We start from the raw sequence: 15,003 nt of genomic DNA on the forward strand, positions 1-15,003 counted from the left end.
TTTTACCTTCCTAAAATTTTCATTACACGCATGGCAAAAAGCGTTACAATTGTCGTTTTGTGGTGGCTCCCATATCAATTATTCTTATCCTCGGGGGCGGAGCTACGTCACAGACGTTCCACGTTGCTAAGACGCGCACCACTGTACCACGTATTTCTATGGGCTTTGTGCGCGCTGCTGTGGAACTCCGGTGGAGCCGGTGAAAATTCGAGAAAACAACACAAACTCAACTTTGAAGTAATCCCGAACAACCAAATTTATATATGTTACACACGTAGGGCTAATCTTGTTACACTGTTCAGAGGAGTCTCAACAATCATCCCAAAGTACCGTTTTCTGCGAGTTTTGGGCCTTTGTTTTCACCGCCGCTGGTTGCCAGGCGGTGAAAATACCCGGATGTCCGCCCCCGAGGATAGTACGGCACCAAAAACACGATCCAACAGTAATGTCCGAAAACTACAAAGTAGGCTATATATATACAGCGTTTGGATTCCTATTAACCGGCACACTAGACAATTTGTGATGTTTTATATAGTGCATTTTAGGAGTCAGTATTTTCTAATGTTTGTCATAGTTCCAAAGTTTGCAAAAAATCTGCAACGCAATCTATGAAAGGAGAACAAACAGATTAGGATAATTAACGAACCAACAAATTATGGTTCAAAATATCGAAAATAAAATATCCGGCGAAATGTGGTTCACCAATATATACTGAGCAGACTAAACAACACTTTGAAACTATGTTTTATTCTTTTATAGCGATGCTTCAAACTTCAATTCTTGCACCATACGAACCACTGACCTACCCCAACAACAGCCCCCCCCCCACATTAATGCCTAATTCTAAATTATATACATTGACATTCGTTTGGCGAGACTATCGCTAACCAATTATTTAATTAATGATTATTATGATTTGCATAATACCAATATTTATGTGAATGATATAAAAAAAACACGCCGAAACAAACAAATAATGAACCCTCTCTGCTGGTGAACACACAACTATCTTGTTTGTTATAGGATAGGATAGGATATAATATTTTATTTGGCACGTACACAATACAAAGCTAGTATAAAGTCCAAAATAACACAAACAAAATAAGCTAAAACAATTCTAAAACATGAAAAACAAAGTTTGCTAGACTACTACAAATAAAAATATCAGAACTCGAAAAAATCAAAACAAAAATATCCTATTATATATTTATATATGTTATATGCAAATGATTTAGAATTCAGATGAATGGAAAGCCGGTGGCCGAGGGGAAGACGTGTAGTGGCGTGAAGCTAGGCGATTAGGTGCCGTACGCGAGCGCCGGTTCGAGTCACGCACGCAGTACGTATTTACTATAATTAGACATAGTCATTACCTTGCCGTTTATTCGGTGTTATTTGCTGGCATTAAAACAAATTTATTAGCTGCCTAAATTCTATCCTTTTCCAGTTTAATAGCTTCTTTTTTTTTTATCAAACTTTATTGTATTTTTATCTAGATCCCGAATGATAATGTGATTTCAATAAAGTATTTACCTATAACACAATACTTGAATTCCCCTATCCGGAAAAAATACTTTAATTTTCTTGCTAAATTGGCTCGGGAAAAAATAATACTGATTTTTAATAATTCCAACCCCAATCACAGCGTCTTGTAACGTTTCTAAGTCAGTATTACCCTGGCAACGTAATATCTGCAAGCACTTACAGCGAATACTGACTTAGAACTGTTACAAGACCCTGTGACCCCAACGCCCTATTTTAAATGGTTCACGCATACGCAATACACGATTCCTTTTCCGCATTGACGTAAGTGCTGAGTATCCAGTGACGACACCGTTATCATGGTGCACCGGAAGTACAACTCTAGGAGTCATGGCTGACTTATCCATTATTACCGAGGGGTGCAGTGTCCAGTATTAATTCAAAAGACATTTAATAACTGCATGAAATAAAACTAAAATTTACATAAATACTTTATATTAAAATATTATAACTAATTCTATATAGTTTTGGAGGTAAACTAATTGCTATTACAAAATGTACTCAAATGTTTTAATCTTCACTGGGACGAGGCCAGTGCTCCCCTTTCATTTCAGAGCGCTCAACTAATCGAGACGTACTAGTATTCCCAATCTTCAGTGTCTTTTCGTGTATATAAAAGTTCAACGTACACATGGTTTTGTTTTACTAGGTTATATTTACTATGTCTGCTTCGCGTTTCGAAGTGTCAAAGACAGATACAAGTGTACTGTTGCCAGAAAATGGCGCCGTTGAACTTCAGCCTATGCAGAAAATTCCAGAATCGCCTCGAGCTGACGACAGTGTTGATGGACAGAGCATCGAAGCTGCGGCGCCGATCGTACAAATGGGAGAAAATGACTGTGAACCACAGAATGTCGAGAAAAAAGGTTTGTCGCTGTCCTCGGTTATATCACACCACGGTTAACCGTGATCACACTTACCCATTAATAATAGCTCGATAACACAAGCTTTTGTTTATAGCGTCCGTTGTTTATTTGTTCATGTCAAATGCCGATTTGGACGGTAGACGAACTCACTGTGTACTGTGGTAGCACGTGTCTAGCTAGCAATACAAAGATATGCAAAGTACATGTAGTTTTGACTTCTACTTCTAAATATATCTTTATATCCAAACAGTGTAATAGTGTTAATTCAATATTTTAACTACTGGAGAATGTCAAAGTTCGTCTGCTTCACCATATTTGTTGATTCTGTGGCGTTCACGGCAATCATTCAATGCCACCTATTGTATTGAAAACGATACTAATAATTCACTGATTGATACTGCACATGTTCAAAAAATATAGAATAACCGCTGTCCCTCTATAAGGACTGGAATAACGCATGACTATACTAAAATATGTTCTGACTTTACAACCATTGTTGTGCTTTAATAACCGTTTTCCTTTCTATTGCGCAACTCGGGATCAATAAATTAACACTCTTAAAATCGTAGACTTTGTTTTCTAAATTCTGGAAGCACTAACTGTAAACCGAATTTGAATGATGGTTGATGACCATCTACCTTTGCATTATTTTCACTCAAGTATTTAGCAAGAAAAAAAGGTTACATTTTTTTTCAAGTTTGACCTCAGCAGTGTCACAGGTCATAAACATGTAGGTAAAGGTCACATAATTTCAAACTTGAATTTGCATTTGTCCACTGAGCTTTGTTTGATTTTTTTTTTTGGCTTTTTAAAATTTTAATTTTATTTTCGGTTGTAATCAAATTAAACTGTGTCAACATTCTATCAACATCATATTTTGTTCTAGAATTCCAGACATTTTGAAAATTTTAGGCATGCTGCCTGGCATTGACAATTCCTTGGTTTGCACACTTGTTTTACATGTTTTTTTTTCTAATTTTTGATGAATGCATGGCCATTTTTTTATTATCTATCAACGTAAATGTTTATAACAATGGCAGTCAATAAATTTCTTAACAGTCCCTACAGCCTCAGTCTCATTTGCCCACAACTTGCTCAGTGACCCCCCACCAAGTGTCTAACAGTGAAATGTCTTCACTTGAGCGACTTTACTTTTAATGTTATCAGTTAACACCAAACACATTTAATATTGTACTCGTTTTCTTCGATCAACTTTCAAATTCGTTTGACCTTAAGAAATTGGCTGCCAGCAGAGTTACACGTAGTCAAGCAAGCTAAATCCCACAAAATGAAGGAATGATTCAGTGAAAATAAAATCCAGCAAATATATTTTACTCCCTATGTTTAGCTTCGCTGTCAACTTTGTCGAGCGGAGCTTATCATATGAGTGATTGTCCGTCGTCGTCCGTGTCAATGTTTTACTTTTTCGACTTCTCCTTGAAAACTACAAGCCTGAATGCTTTGATACTTGGTGTATATGTACCTTGGGTAGACCTCTCTCAGATTTGTTCATTTCATGATATCTTCAATTCTCTAATTTTGGTGAATATTTTTGTCATTTTTGGTAAAAAGTGATATTATCGACTTCTTGTTGAAAACCGCAAGTCCAATTGCTTTGATATTACATATATAGGTATTACATGTGGACCTCTCTCTGATTTGTTCATTTTGTAATGATATCTTTAATTCTCTAATTTTGGTGAATATTTTTGTAATTTTTGGTAAAAAGTGATATTTTCGACTTCTTGAAAACTACAAGCCTGAATGATTTGATACTTGTGTATATGTACCTTGGCAGTGTTCTCCCCAGGGATTTAAACCACTGTGGCGGCCTAATTTGCATATCATTTGCATATCATTTACATAATAATGGAAATTGACCAAAGCACATTTACACCCACACAATAAACAACATACATTTTTAAAAACAAAGTGGCAGATATTTATTTGCTTCACACAGTGTTATAAACACTTTTATTTTGGGCACTTTTGTAATATTAATGAGCTCGGTCACAAGGAAAATATTTTTTTTTTTGAGTCAAAATATTACGTTCCACAATTTAGAAGAGTTTGAATTTAAAAATGAAACATTCTCGAAATGCAAATGCTGCAGACTAAAAAGAAACAAATAAATTGTAAAAGGTTGAATGAAACGTTTGAGCCAGGATTATGTTCAAGACTTTCATGATCTTATTTACTACAAAATTCTCCTTCAAAAAATCGACCATGTTGTTATTTGGCGGATTGTTGGTTATTATTCCGACCATCAGCTTCTAACGTTTACATTTACAGTAAATGAACGAACAAATAACACTTCCAAACAATCAAAGTTACGACGTGACATAACTTACTTCGCGATGTTTTACACCGGTTATACCAATAATTCCTCTTACTCGGTCATGATGCCATGCAAAAATTAAAGACTTCTTTTTTTTTATATGAAAAAACGTAAAATTTGAGCTAGTTTTATCGGGAGAAATTATTTTTGATCACTCGATCACTTTGGTGAAAAACACAGACCCGCCATGATAGTTATGACGCATTAGTTGACCGGCATGTGTCCTTTGACCCGGTGGGTCAAAAACGCCATTTACCAATCAAAATGCCGCATGGTATTGCCGGTAGAACCTGATGTTTTCCGAATGATCGTGATCATAAAAATTACATTGCGGAAGTAAAGCGATGTTGTAGCACGATGTGTTGGTATGAATTTCAGATGAAAACTGCATGATGGTTTTTGAAAGAGGTGATTAGAAATTTTTAAAAGGTAAAAAAAAGTATTGAAAGAAGAGTTTTTACATAATTCACGATGATAACAGTTCAAATGTATTTTACCCAATAACGCAATAAACACGTTTTTTTCTTGAGTAGCGATTGTAGCGTAAACTGATCGTGAACTCCGATTTGCCCATGTTATATTGGGTGGAATTGATTTTGAAAGAGTTTTAGCTTTCAAACTAAAGTCTGCGTCTATCCTTAGAAAGTATTTACTTACAAACAAAGAGGTGCTAATTTTACAAAATTGACTTGTATTGTTCAAAGCCGCTACCATCGTCCGCCTGCACGGTGTTGTTCCGTTCGGACATTCCTCCCTCTACAACACCGTGCGGTAATACCATTCATAACCGTGTATGTCACGTGGTTGCACAATAGAAAGTTTACCGGCCAATAGAAAGCTTTGTTACAAAGACTGCCAGAAAGCGCTCGGAGCTCTGCATTTCTGATGTTTTCGGCTTCATTACTGCCAATATGTGTTGCAGTGATATCACGAGCTTTGGGGTATAACACCTACTCTTCTATAATAGTCAATAGTGGTGACAACACTATTACCACTATTACTAAGTAAAGCTTGAATAGCTTTGGTCTGAATACCAGTGAGTTGCATGATGTATGGATATTGTCGCTGTATCGCCTCGACATCCAAGCCAACACAGCTTTAGCTGTGCTCCGCGACATTTATTCTCGGTCAGGCATTTTCACCGCCTGGCAACCATCATGGTGAAACAAAGGCCAATAAATTCTCAGAAAACGGTATTTTGGGATGATTGTTGTCATGCCCTACATATGCAACATATTTTAGCTATTTTCACCGGCTTTTTGATCAGTGCACAGCAGCTCGCACAGAGTCCATAGAAATACATGGTAGAGTGGTGCGCGTCTTAAATAGCAATGTGGAGCGTTTAGTGACTTAGCTCCGCCTCGAAGATTTTGATAGCTTGGGCAAGCGCGTTGAAGAAAGAAGTAATATGATTGGCTGTTGTTAAACTGTGAGGGCATTGTCACATACACATAGTCCTAATGAAATACTTCAAGGTGATAGTGGAGTACTTCGCCGGAACATTCACCTTGAAAATTCAAGATGAGCCGCTACCACATCATGCGACTATGTCTATTGTTTCCAAATTATTATCCACGACTGGCAAGATGCGTGTCAGTCGGTACGTAAGTATAATAACAATATGACAATAGTCGGAAGCGTTTCCGCAGTGGTCGCTAATTTTGAGTGCCGGTCAGGCCGCCCAGCGTGACGAGATCCTCCAATGAAAAGAAGCACTGTGGTCTTGCTAATCACCATGGCAGTGTCAGACCGGTGTGGCGGCAAATCGAAGCACTGTGGCGGGACCGCCACGCTGTTTACATCCTGGGGAGAACACTGCTTGGGTAGACCTCTTTCAGATTTGTTCATTTCATGATGATATCTTCAATTCTCTAATTTTGGTGAATATTTTTGTCATTTTTGGTAAAAAGTGATATTTTCCACATCTTGTTGAAAACCGCAAGTCTGATTGTTTTGATACTATACATATTGTTCATTTTTTAATGATACTTTCTGTTCTTTAATTGAAATGTGCATTGCTAACATCGGAGCTATCTCAGCCGAGAGGCTGCTTGTTTTGATTCAACTTGTCAGAAATCAGTGAAAACAAATTTCATACAAAACACCCAAATAGTCATTTCAGCGAAAATTATTTTACGGTATTCAAAAATAACAACTTTAAGGACACCAAATATTCCAGAAATGACAAAAACACAATCACAAAGACTGGAGACAGACATGAGTAAAGCTGTGGACCCACAGCTAAGATTTTTAAATATCAAATCTATTTTTACCCGTGTGTCAATTCTGTGACATTTAAGTCTTTGTATCTTTCAACCATTTTTAATGTTATGTCTAATTTTGCTATTTATAGATGTATTTATGGATGTCTCAGGTGTAAAATTACAGTATGACATGAACTTGTGTATTAGTTTTTAAAGCGGGGAAGTTGCACCTGCGTATGCATCAGACGACCATAGCGTGTCGTTGTTTACAAACAAGCGTCTACCGATGAGCCTTTGTGTTTTTAGCGTGTGTTGTTATCGTCGCTTGGGACTCGATTCTTGTGCATGCGCAGGTGACAACCCTCCCGCTTTAAACTAATTCCTTTTCAGCACGTCTTTGATTGTAGCAATTTTCATGTCAATATATAAAAACACACACTCACAGCTCCACACCATTCACTACTTTAACATACTATAAAAAAAACACCAGTTACATCATTCTTGGTGATCAATGTTTCGGTTGTTGTCCACGATAGCTGTATTTATTGTTCAGTTTGATTAATGTGTCTGCACTTGCTGTGGTTCTGCTGTACTCTTTGGACAAAAACTTTTAGCATTATTTACTAAATCTGACGTCTCCTTGGTTATATGCTAGTCAGACACTGACAAGTAAGTAAAGAAGTCGGGGCATAGTCAACATCCCACTTCAGTATCACAGGTAGGCCTAGAAGATCACCAAACAGCATCTCAGATATTGGTGTACGTCAGTAAACAAAATTTTTATGTTGGAGAATACAGTTTACAAATACTGGATATGATATACTGCAAAGTGAAAAAAAACATACCCAACCATTGATTTTTGCACAAAAGTCTTATTCTAGGGAGCGGGCATCCGGGCATTTACGCCGCCTGGCAACCATCACAGAAAACAAATGCTTGAAAACTCACAGAAAACAGAACTTTGGGATAGTTGTTGAGATACCCCTAAACAATGTAACAAGATTACCCCTACGTTTGCAACATATATAAATTTGATTGCTCAGGATAGTTTGTGCTGTTTTCTTGACTTTAGCTGTTTTCACCGGCTCTTTGACCAGTGTTCTACAGCAGGTCGCGCAGGGCCCATAGTAATACATGGTACGGTGGTGCACTTGTCGGCAATGTAAACCGTTATGTGACGTAGCTCCACCCCGAAAGTAGGGAAATAAACCAAAAACACAAAACAAAAACAAATAAAACAATCCACAAGAACATTACTTGAGAAATGTATATGGACCCCATGGTATACATGAAAATGTCAATATACAATAAATGTCAGTGAATACAGTATTATCAACAACATATCCTTCAGCCCCAACATTTGGTGTGTAATTGTGTGAGTGTACACTCATGGACACACATGTAACTGTCTCATCTAGGAATTGAATACTAGATGGAATGATTCAAGGGATTTAAAAACAAAAAGGAGAAATACCATGATAAGCAGGAATTTCAATGAGTAAAAATTGTGCAAAACCCAAGAACAAATTACCGAAAAATTGGTGCAAATACCACAATCACATGTTCCGGATGAAACACTGCTGTAATTTCATAGTACATGTTTGGATCAAGATTTTTATGAAAATTCTGGAAAATGTTTTGCAGCTATATGTTGTGAAAGATCAGAGAGAAGTTGACTTAAATGGGGAGGGGGGGGGGGTAACCTTTCATTTGATGTTCAAAGTTTGTTGCAATCCAAAGTTTCAAGGGATTCAAAAACAAAAGGGAGAAATACCATTCATCCTGTATAATAAGCAGGAATTTCAATGAGCAAAAATTGTGCAAAACCCAAGAAAAAGGGCATAATTACCGAAAAATTGGTGCAAATACCCCAATCACATGTCCCGGATGAAACACTGCTGTGTAATTCATAGTACAGGTCTGGATCAACCTTTTTATAAAAATTCTGGTAAAGGTTTTGCAGCTATATGTTGTGAAAGATCAGAGAAGTTGACTTATAAGAGGGGGGAGAATGTATTAACCTTTCAAGAGTTCATGTGATTTATTCATTTTATATACCCAGTACTGGTACCTTTCTTCAACTTATTTTGTGTAAACTCAAAGATGAGTTGCTGGTTATTAATGCTGTATTCTGATGATAGACCATACTTTCATTTCAGATACAACTCCATCAATACAAGTGACGATGGAAGGGGATGATCATTCACACCATGTTGTTGTTCCATGTAATACCCAGAAAAATTTACTTCTTTATGAGGTAAGTTAAGTGAGACAAGAACACCCCCAACCCAAACCCAGAGATCAACATACTTTTTATATTACGAGATTTTACAGTTGTTTTGTTTATTCATCAAATTGTCAAATTCATTGTTATCAGATGCTCAGTGTACTTTTTTTTAGTCTAACTCTAAACTGGAATATAGAGAACTATCAAAAAGGATATATGTTTTTACTTGTCTCACAGCACAGTTATTTGGTATGAAAGTAAACTGGTTACATTGCATTGATCTGGTCCATTTTATTTTGAATTCAATAGTAATTTTTTACACTCTTTGTTGCTTTTAGGGGAGCCATTGAATCCCTCTCTCCTGTCACTCATTTATAGCATTGCTGCGATTTAATTTGAGTCAATATTCATGGTTTTTTTTTTTTTTTTTACTACAGGATGATATGAAACACATGCCACCATTGTCATCATTTCTCAGAGGGTTCAAAGCACCAGGCACAGAAGATTACAATGACGAAACAGAAAAACGTAAAATGGTAAGTACAAACTCCTCTTTTATCATTTATCACTAAATTTCTTGGTGCTCAGTATTTTTCAACCGGAAAGAGACCATATTTTTACTACTTTTTTGATTGGACAACTACATTTTCATGTGGACAACCAGTTTTTTCAAGTGGTTGTGTATTTTTTTTAATTCCGGACGCAGTCCGAAAACGGGGACTTATGTTTTGACGTCCGTGCGTCTGGACCTGTATCTTAGAAATGCCTGGACCAATCACAATCAAACTTCACACATATATCATACATGATATTATACATATGCACGTCAATTTGTTTCACGATCGGATTCAAGATGGCCAAATGGCGACCATTTTTGTGCTAAAAAATCATCATAATCAAGAATTTCTCTGCTGTTTACAGATGGATTTTGTTCAAATTTGGTATATATGTTAGACATTATATGACCTTGATGCACATCATTTTGTTTTTCAGATAAAATTCAAAATGGCCGACTGGAGGCCATTTTGTTTTAATGAATGTGGTTAGAACCATATATCTGACATGCTTTGACTGATTATGTTCAAATTTTATTATTCATTATACATGTATTCAAAATGGCTGATTTAGTTTTAATTAATGCTGTTCCAGAGCAATATCTCTCAATACTCGTTTGACCATCAGATACAAATGTCAATCATTTTAATGTTAAATAATTATATTCCTGACACGGTTATATTCCAGCTATATTACTATGAACAAAACTATATATCTTAAATTTGATAACTAACTGGGACTGTGCCATGCATGGCTTGTTATTAATTAATTTCTGAATGCAGCTTTGTATGTCACGTAACATTTGCAAAGCATCTTGAATTGTGACTTCTTGTTACTTGATTTAGACAATCATGATTATTGTTCTGATTTTAATTAATTTGAATATTTTATGGAAAGGAAGTAAACAGCTACAGATACTTTCTTGGGAAAATGTACATGTTTCGCTTGCATGTGTATCAACATGTTGATTAAAAGGATTGTGTTCCAATTAAATATATGATCACTCCTTTCAAAAATAAATATCGAATCAAATTCAATTATCATGCTCATAGTAGTCTGCTGTATTTGATTATCTGCCTGAAGTCACCCCCAATTTAACATTGTAAAAGTAATCTGTGGTAACAGAGCTCTCCTGCAGGAAAGCCTACAATCAAACATAATTTGTAGAATCCTATGGATTGTATCAGGCATGTTATAATGCAAGCAAGAAAACACACAAAATGTATAAAATTTAAATCCAAATTGCTCATGGTGATTGCAATAATCAATGGGAGTTGTTCTGCTTATAATGCAAAGTTAAAAAAAGTTTGAGTATGGTGTCCTTGAAATATCAGCAGTATATTGCCTGTTTTAGAGATGCACGAATAGCACTCCTAATACAGCAAACATTGGATCACCTGTGTGTTCACCATACACATTGAGATATTGAGTTATTGAGATACCAATTATTGGTTTCTTTCATAGTCTTTTATGGTGTTATAACACAAACAAACTTTGAATATTTGTTTTAACATGACACTAATTAATGTATTTATCTTTCAGAAAGCCAAGTTGGGTACAATGCTTGGTGTTTATCTACCAACCATCCAGCATATATTTGGTGTATTGATGTTCTTACGTCTCTTCTGGATTGTTGGTAATGCAGGTGTTATACAATCTTTCTTGCTTGTTGCTCTATGTTGTCTCACGGTAAGTTAGCTACAAAAATCTGGATAAATCTTTCTACAAATTAAACTATTTATTAAGTCCATATTATAAAACTAATACTTAGTCCATTTGCCAAGTTTTTTTACAATGCAATGTACGATACTGGACCAAATATAAAAACAAGTGGTAAAGAGCCAGGTTGCTAATACAATAGTTTGTAAATAGCTAGAAATAATAATAATAATAACTTCATTTCATCTTTAAAAATAAACATTTCTATCAATAATGTGTATAGCAACAAAGAATAAAATGAAATTAATTATGAATAAATTTACAAATCATATTTTCTTTTCATGTTTTATTAAGAAAGCATTGTGTATAAATTCTTCTATAGATTAAGTAATATTTTTATCTATGTTTTGCAATAAATAAATGATTTTTTAGAGATTGGTTTGTATTCAATAAATATTATTATTGTAGATTGCGATAAGCCGATAAGTTGCCTCACTTCCTAATGGATGTTAGCTCTTGTTTTCTTTATTATATGTTGACTCTGTGTAATTCAAGTAAATTCACATAATATGTCTTACTTTCCATTTCAGACATTCCTTACATCAATATCAATGAGTGCCATCGCAACTAATGGGGTTGTTGAAAGTAAGTGAAGTTATAGTGCTGATCAATTGCTTTATTTCACAGTGTGGCCTCTTCACTGTTATTATGGACGTAGCATGTAAGGATAGTGTACTGTAGTAGTGATTCATATTGTATTTTACACATGACTCACTGGTAAATTAGGCCATTTTAATACCTTCAGAAATGAGAATCACAGGCTTCCTTGGCTCATTTACACCTACTGTGTATAGGTACTTCATTTTCCGTGAGTGAATCGAAAGTAATAAATGCTCTCACTTGTGACTTCCATGTTTTGTTATCGATAGCATTACAATGTATTTGTCATTAGCTCTGAGCAGTAGTAGTAATTTTGACATTCAGTGTTATTTTGATAGGACATCCATTACATCATCATAACAGTCATTCTCACTTAAGTGTGATTTATTTCTTCATCTCACTCTTATAATAAAATACAAGTCTGAATACAAAATAGGGACTTGTAGATAAGTCATTGCTCTTCTGTACAATATGTGTCAGGTCTTAGGAATTTTTCACCAATTTTCAGCTTAATACTCATGAGTAGCTTTGGAAATGTACACGAATGAGCTGATTATGTACCCTTCTTTTCTAATTAGCCCCCGCCGGATCTGCGATCCGGGCGGGGGGTATTAATTTGGGTCGTGTCTGTGCAATGTGTGTTCACATTTTCATGTTACCAGCTTTTTCTCACACATGTGTGATCCAATTCAGTTCAGAGTTGGTACAGAGACAGAAATTGATGGTGCTATGGTGCACATCAAGTTATTTTTTCGATTCTTCAAAGTTTCACTGTGTTTTTCCTTGATTTTTAACATTTTTCCTTCAAAATCCGACTTTTCCCGAAATTACCCGAGTTTAATCCGAGTTTTGATGACGCTTACGCAGTTCTTGTCTCGGTGGAAATCAGTCAATTTTGTGAGGATATTGTATCTTTATTTGCGCAACGCTTCTATGGACAAAATTGTGTCTCGTCAATTTCAAAGGTAAGAAACTGTGCTTGTTATGGTATTTATACACTTTGTATTATCGTTTGTGTCTCGGGTTTGGTGATCGTGAGAAACTATTGCTAACCTGTCGAGAGTTTCGCCAGAAAAACTGCCTTTTTATTATGGTTGTAGGAACTGATTATGTATTGTGTAAATTGAAAGTTATCTCGTGACTTAAGAGGTTTGCAGTGCTCTCACCGGGATTCAAACGTCGTGGTGGTGTCGGCGCAATGCTGCTCTGAGATGCTTGCCAGACTCTGCCTCGCTCAAAATCATTATCGCCATGCTTGATTTCCGCAACATTTACATTTGTTTATGATTTCCACAGCTATTTTTCTATGAGATGCGTCCTTGCTGTTCATAAACAGCCATAAACAAGTTTAGTTGGGTCGGCATGTACTCATTGAAAGTGTTGGTTTATTTACGTAACGCAATAGGCGAAGTTAAAAATATGTCGCTACTCAGGAGAGCTTGCCCACAACGCTAAATGTCCCAATATAAACGTACCGGTACGTTTATTTTTTCCACAGAAAAATTCCACCCGGCACATTTTTATTTGGGACGGTACGTTTATTTATTTTTCTAAATCCGATTAAAAAAATCATGCCTTTTTCCCCATGAGAAACGAAGCCAAAAGATCGCACTAAAACATCGGTAAATCTGGTCTTTCGTGTTGCTTTTACCATGAGGTCGCTGAACTGTCATATTTAAATGCTTTATGGTAATTTGAGCACATGGGCACCATCCAGCATTTTGATTGGTTGATTAGCGACTTGACCTATCTGGTCAATAAACACGCGTCATGGGCATGGATAACATGGCGGATATTGTCTCATCGAGCGTTAACATGTAACCGAAAACATTTGCTTACGATAAAAACTAAGTTGAATTTTACTTGCATTTCATAACAATTCAACGAATTTATTTTTTGTACGTTAATATAATCACTACTGAGTACTAATCAACAATTACAACACTTCGAAAACAAGTATTAAAGCTACCGTACCGTGATCATTTGCTACCAACAAAAAAATAATGCATAATAAATATAGTGAATATTTTTTGTTATGTGAACAGTTTTTTTGATTGACTGTAATTTTCCAAAATTTCATGACGTCTATTGTAGCACCAAATTATGGCCTTTCACTCCTCCGTGACGTCTATTTAAACGATTATACGGCATCTTGTCGCCAGCCACGAATGTCACACTAGACGAACTTGATCGATACTGCCGACCATTCCATGCATTTTTTATCGACGCACGACGACACGCAAATCGAGAAAAGTATTGTCCTTGCAACAATTTCGCGCAATACGTCACCACTATACAGTGACTGATTTAATTTTTATTCAACATTAAAACAAACTACAGTGAGTTGTTCTATGGTCGTATAAAAATAAAATAAACTACATTAAGATACAGTAAAGTTAACCAACTAAACAGAATGCTAAATAAAGCTAAATAATATTACAAACACATATAGAATCACAATAAACTTGTACGATCACATTAGAGTCATAACTATGGAAAGAATATTTTTATATTTGGTGGAGCTGCTCATATATCATCTGCATACATTTTTGTATGTATTGTGCAATTTCCCAGCCAGTCAGACTGGAGTAGTGATTGGTTTGCTACTTCATTACATCTTGCAGCCTTTCAAACAGTATATTGCTACACATGCATCAATTGTTGTCCATGTATATTCCTAATTGCTCAGTGAAAACTTGCAATTTCTTTCTGGCTGGTATAAATATATTAAGTAATATGTTTTCGTACTGAAAAGACAATACACAAATATCTTTTTTAATTAAATTTAACAGCTAATGGGAGCATATATGCTACAACCTCTGCTTACTTTTGACTAAATGTTTTTTTGTTTTTTTTCAGGTGCAGAGCCAGAATTTTTTTCTCGGAAAGCAAAGCCACTGAAATTGCATATATTACAAAAGCATACTATTCGCTGCATGTCTGACAATTGTA

General features: G+C 35.7%; 1 protein-coding gene across 2 annotated transcripts in view; it reads left to right on the forward strand.

Moving 5' to 3' along the window:
* Window positions 1–2,087: 2,087 nt before the first annotated feature.
* The window catches only part of LOC100372316 (solute carrier family 12 member 4-like), a 57,715-nt gene continuing 44,799 nt past the window's right edge, over window positions 2,088–15,003 (forward strand). For both annotated transcript variants that reach the window (XM_085505728.1, XM_085505729.1), the window contains exons 1-5: window positions 2,088–2,408; window positions 9,110–9,207; window positions 9,615–9,713; window positions 11,275–11,421; window positions 11,982–12,036. In XM_085505728.1, the coding sequence (XP_085361854.1) occupies window positions 2,204–2,408; window positions 9,110–9,207; window positions 9,615–9,713; window positions 11,275–11,421; window positions 11,982–12,036 (604 nt within the window). In that variant the 5' untranslated portion in view covers window positions 2,088–2,203. The remainder of the gene's footprint in view (window positions 2,409–9,109; window positions 9,208–9,614; window positions 9,714–11,274; window positions 11,422–11,981; window positions 12,037–15,003) is intronic.

Source organism: Saccoglossus kowalevskii, chromosome 11 (genome assembly GCF_978046115.1).
Source record: "Saccoglossus kowalevskii chromosome 11, keSacKowa6.1, whole genome shotgun sequence".
Taxonomy (NCBI): domain Eukaryota; kingdom Metazoa; phylum Hemichordata; class Enteropneusta; family Harrimaniidae; genus Saccoglossus; species Saccoglossus kowalevskii.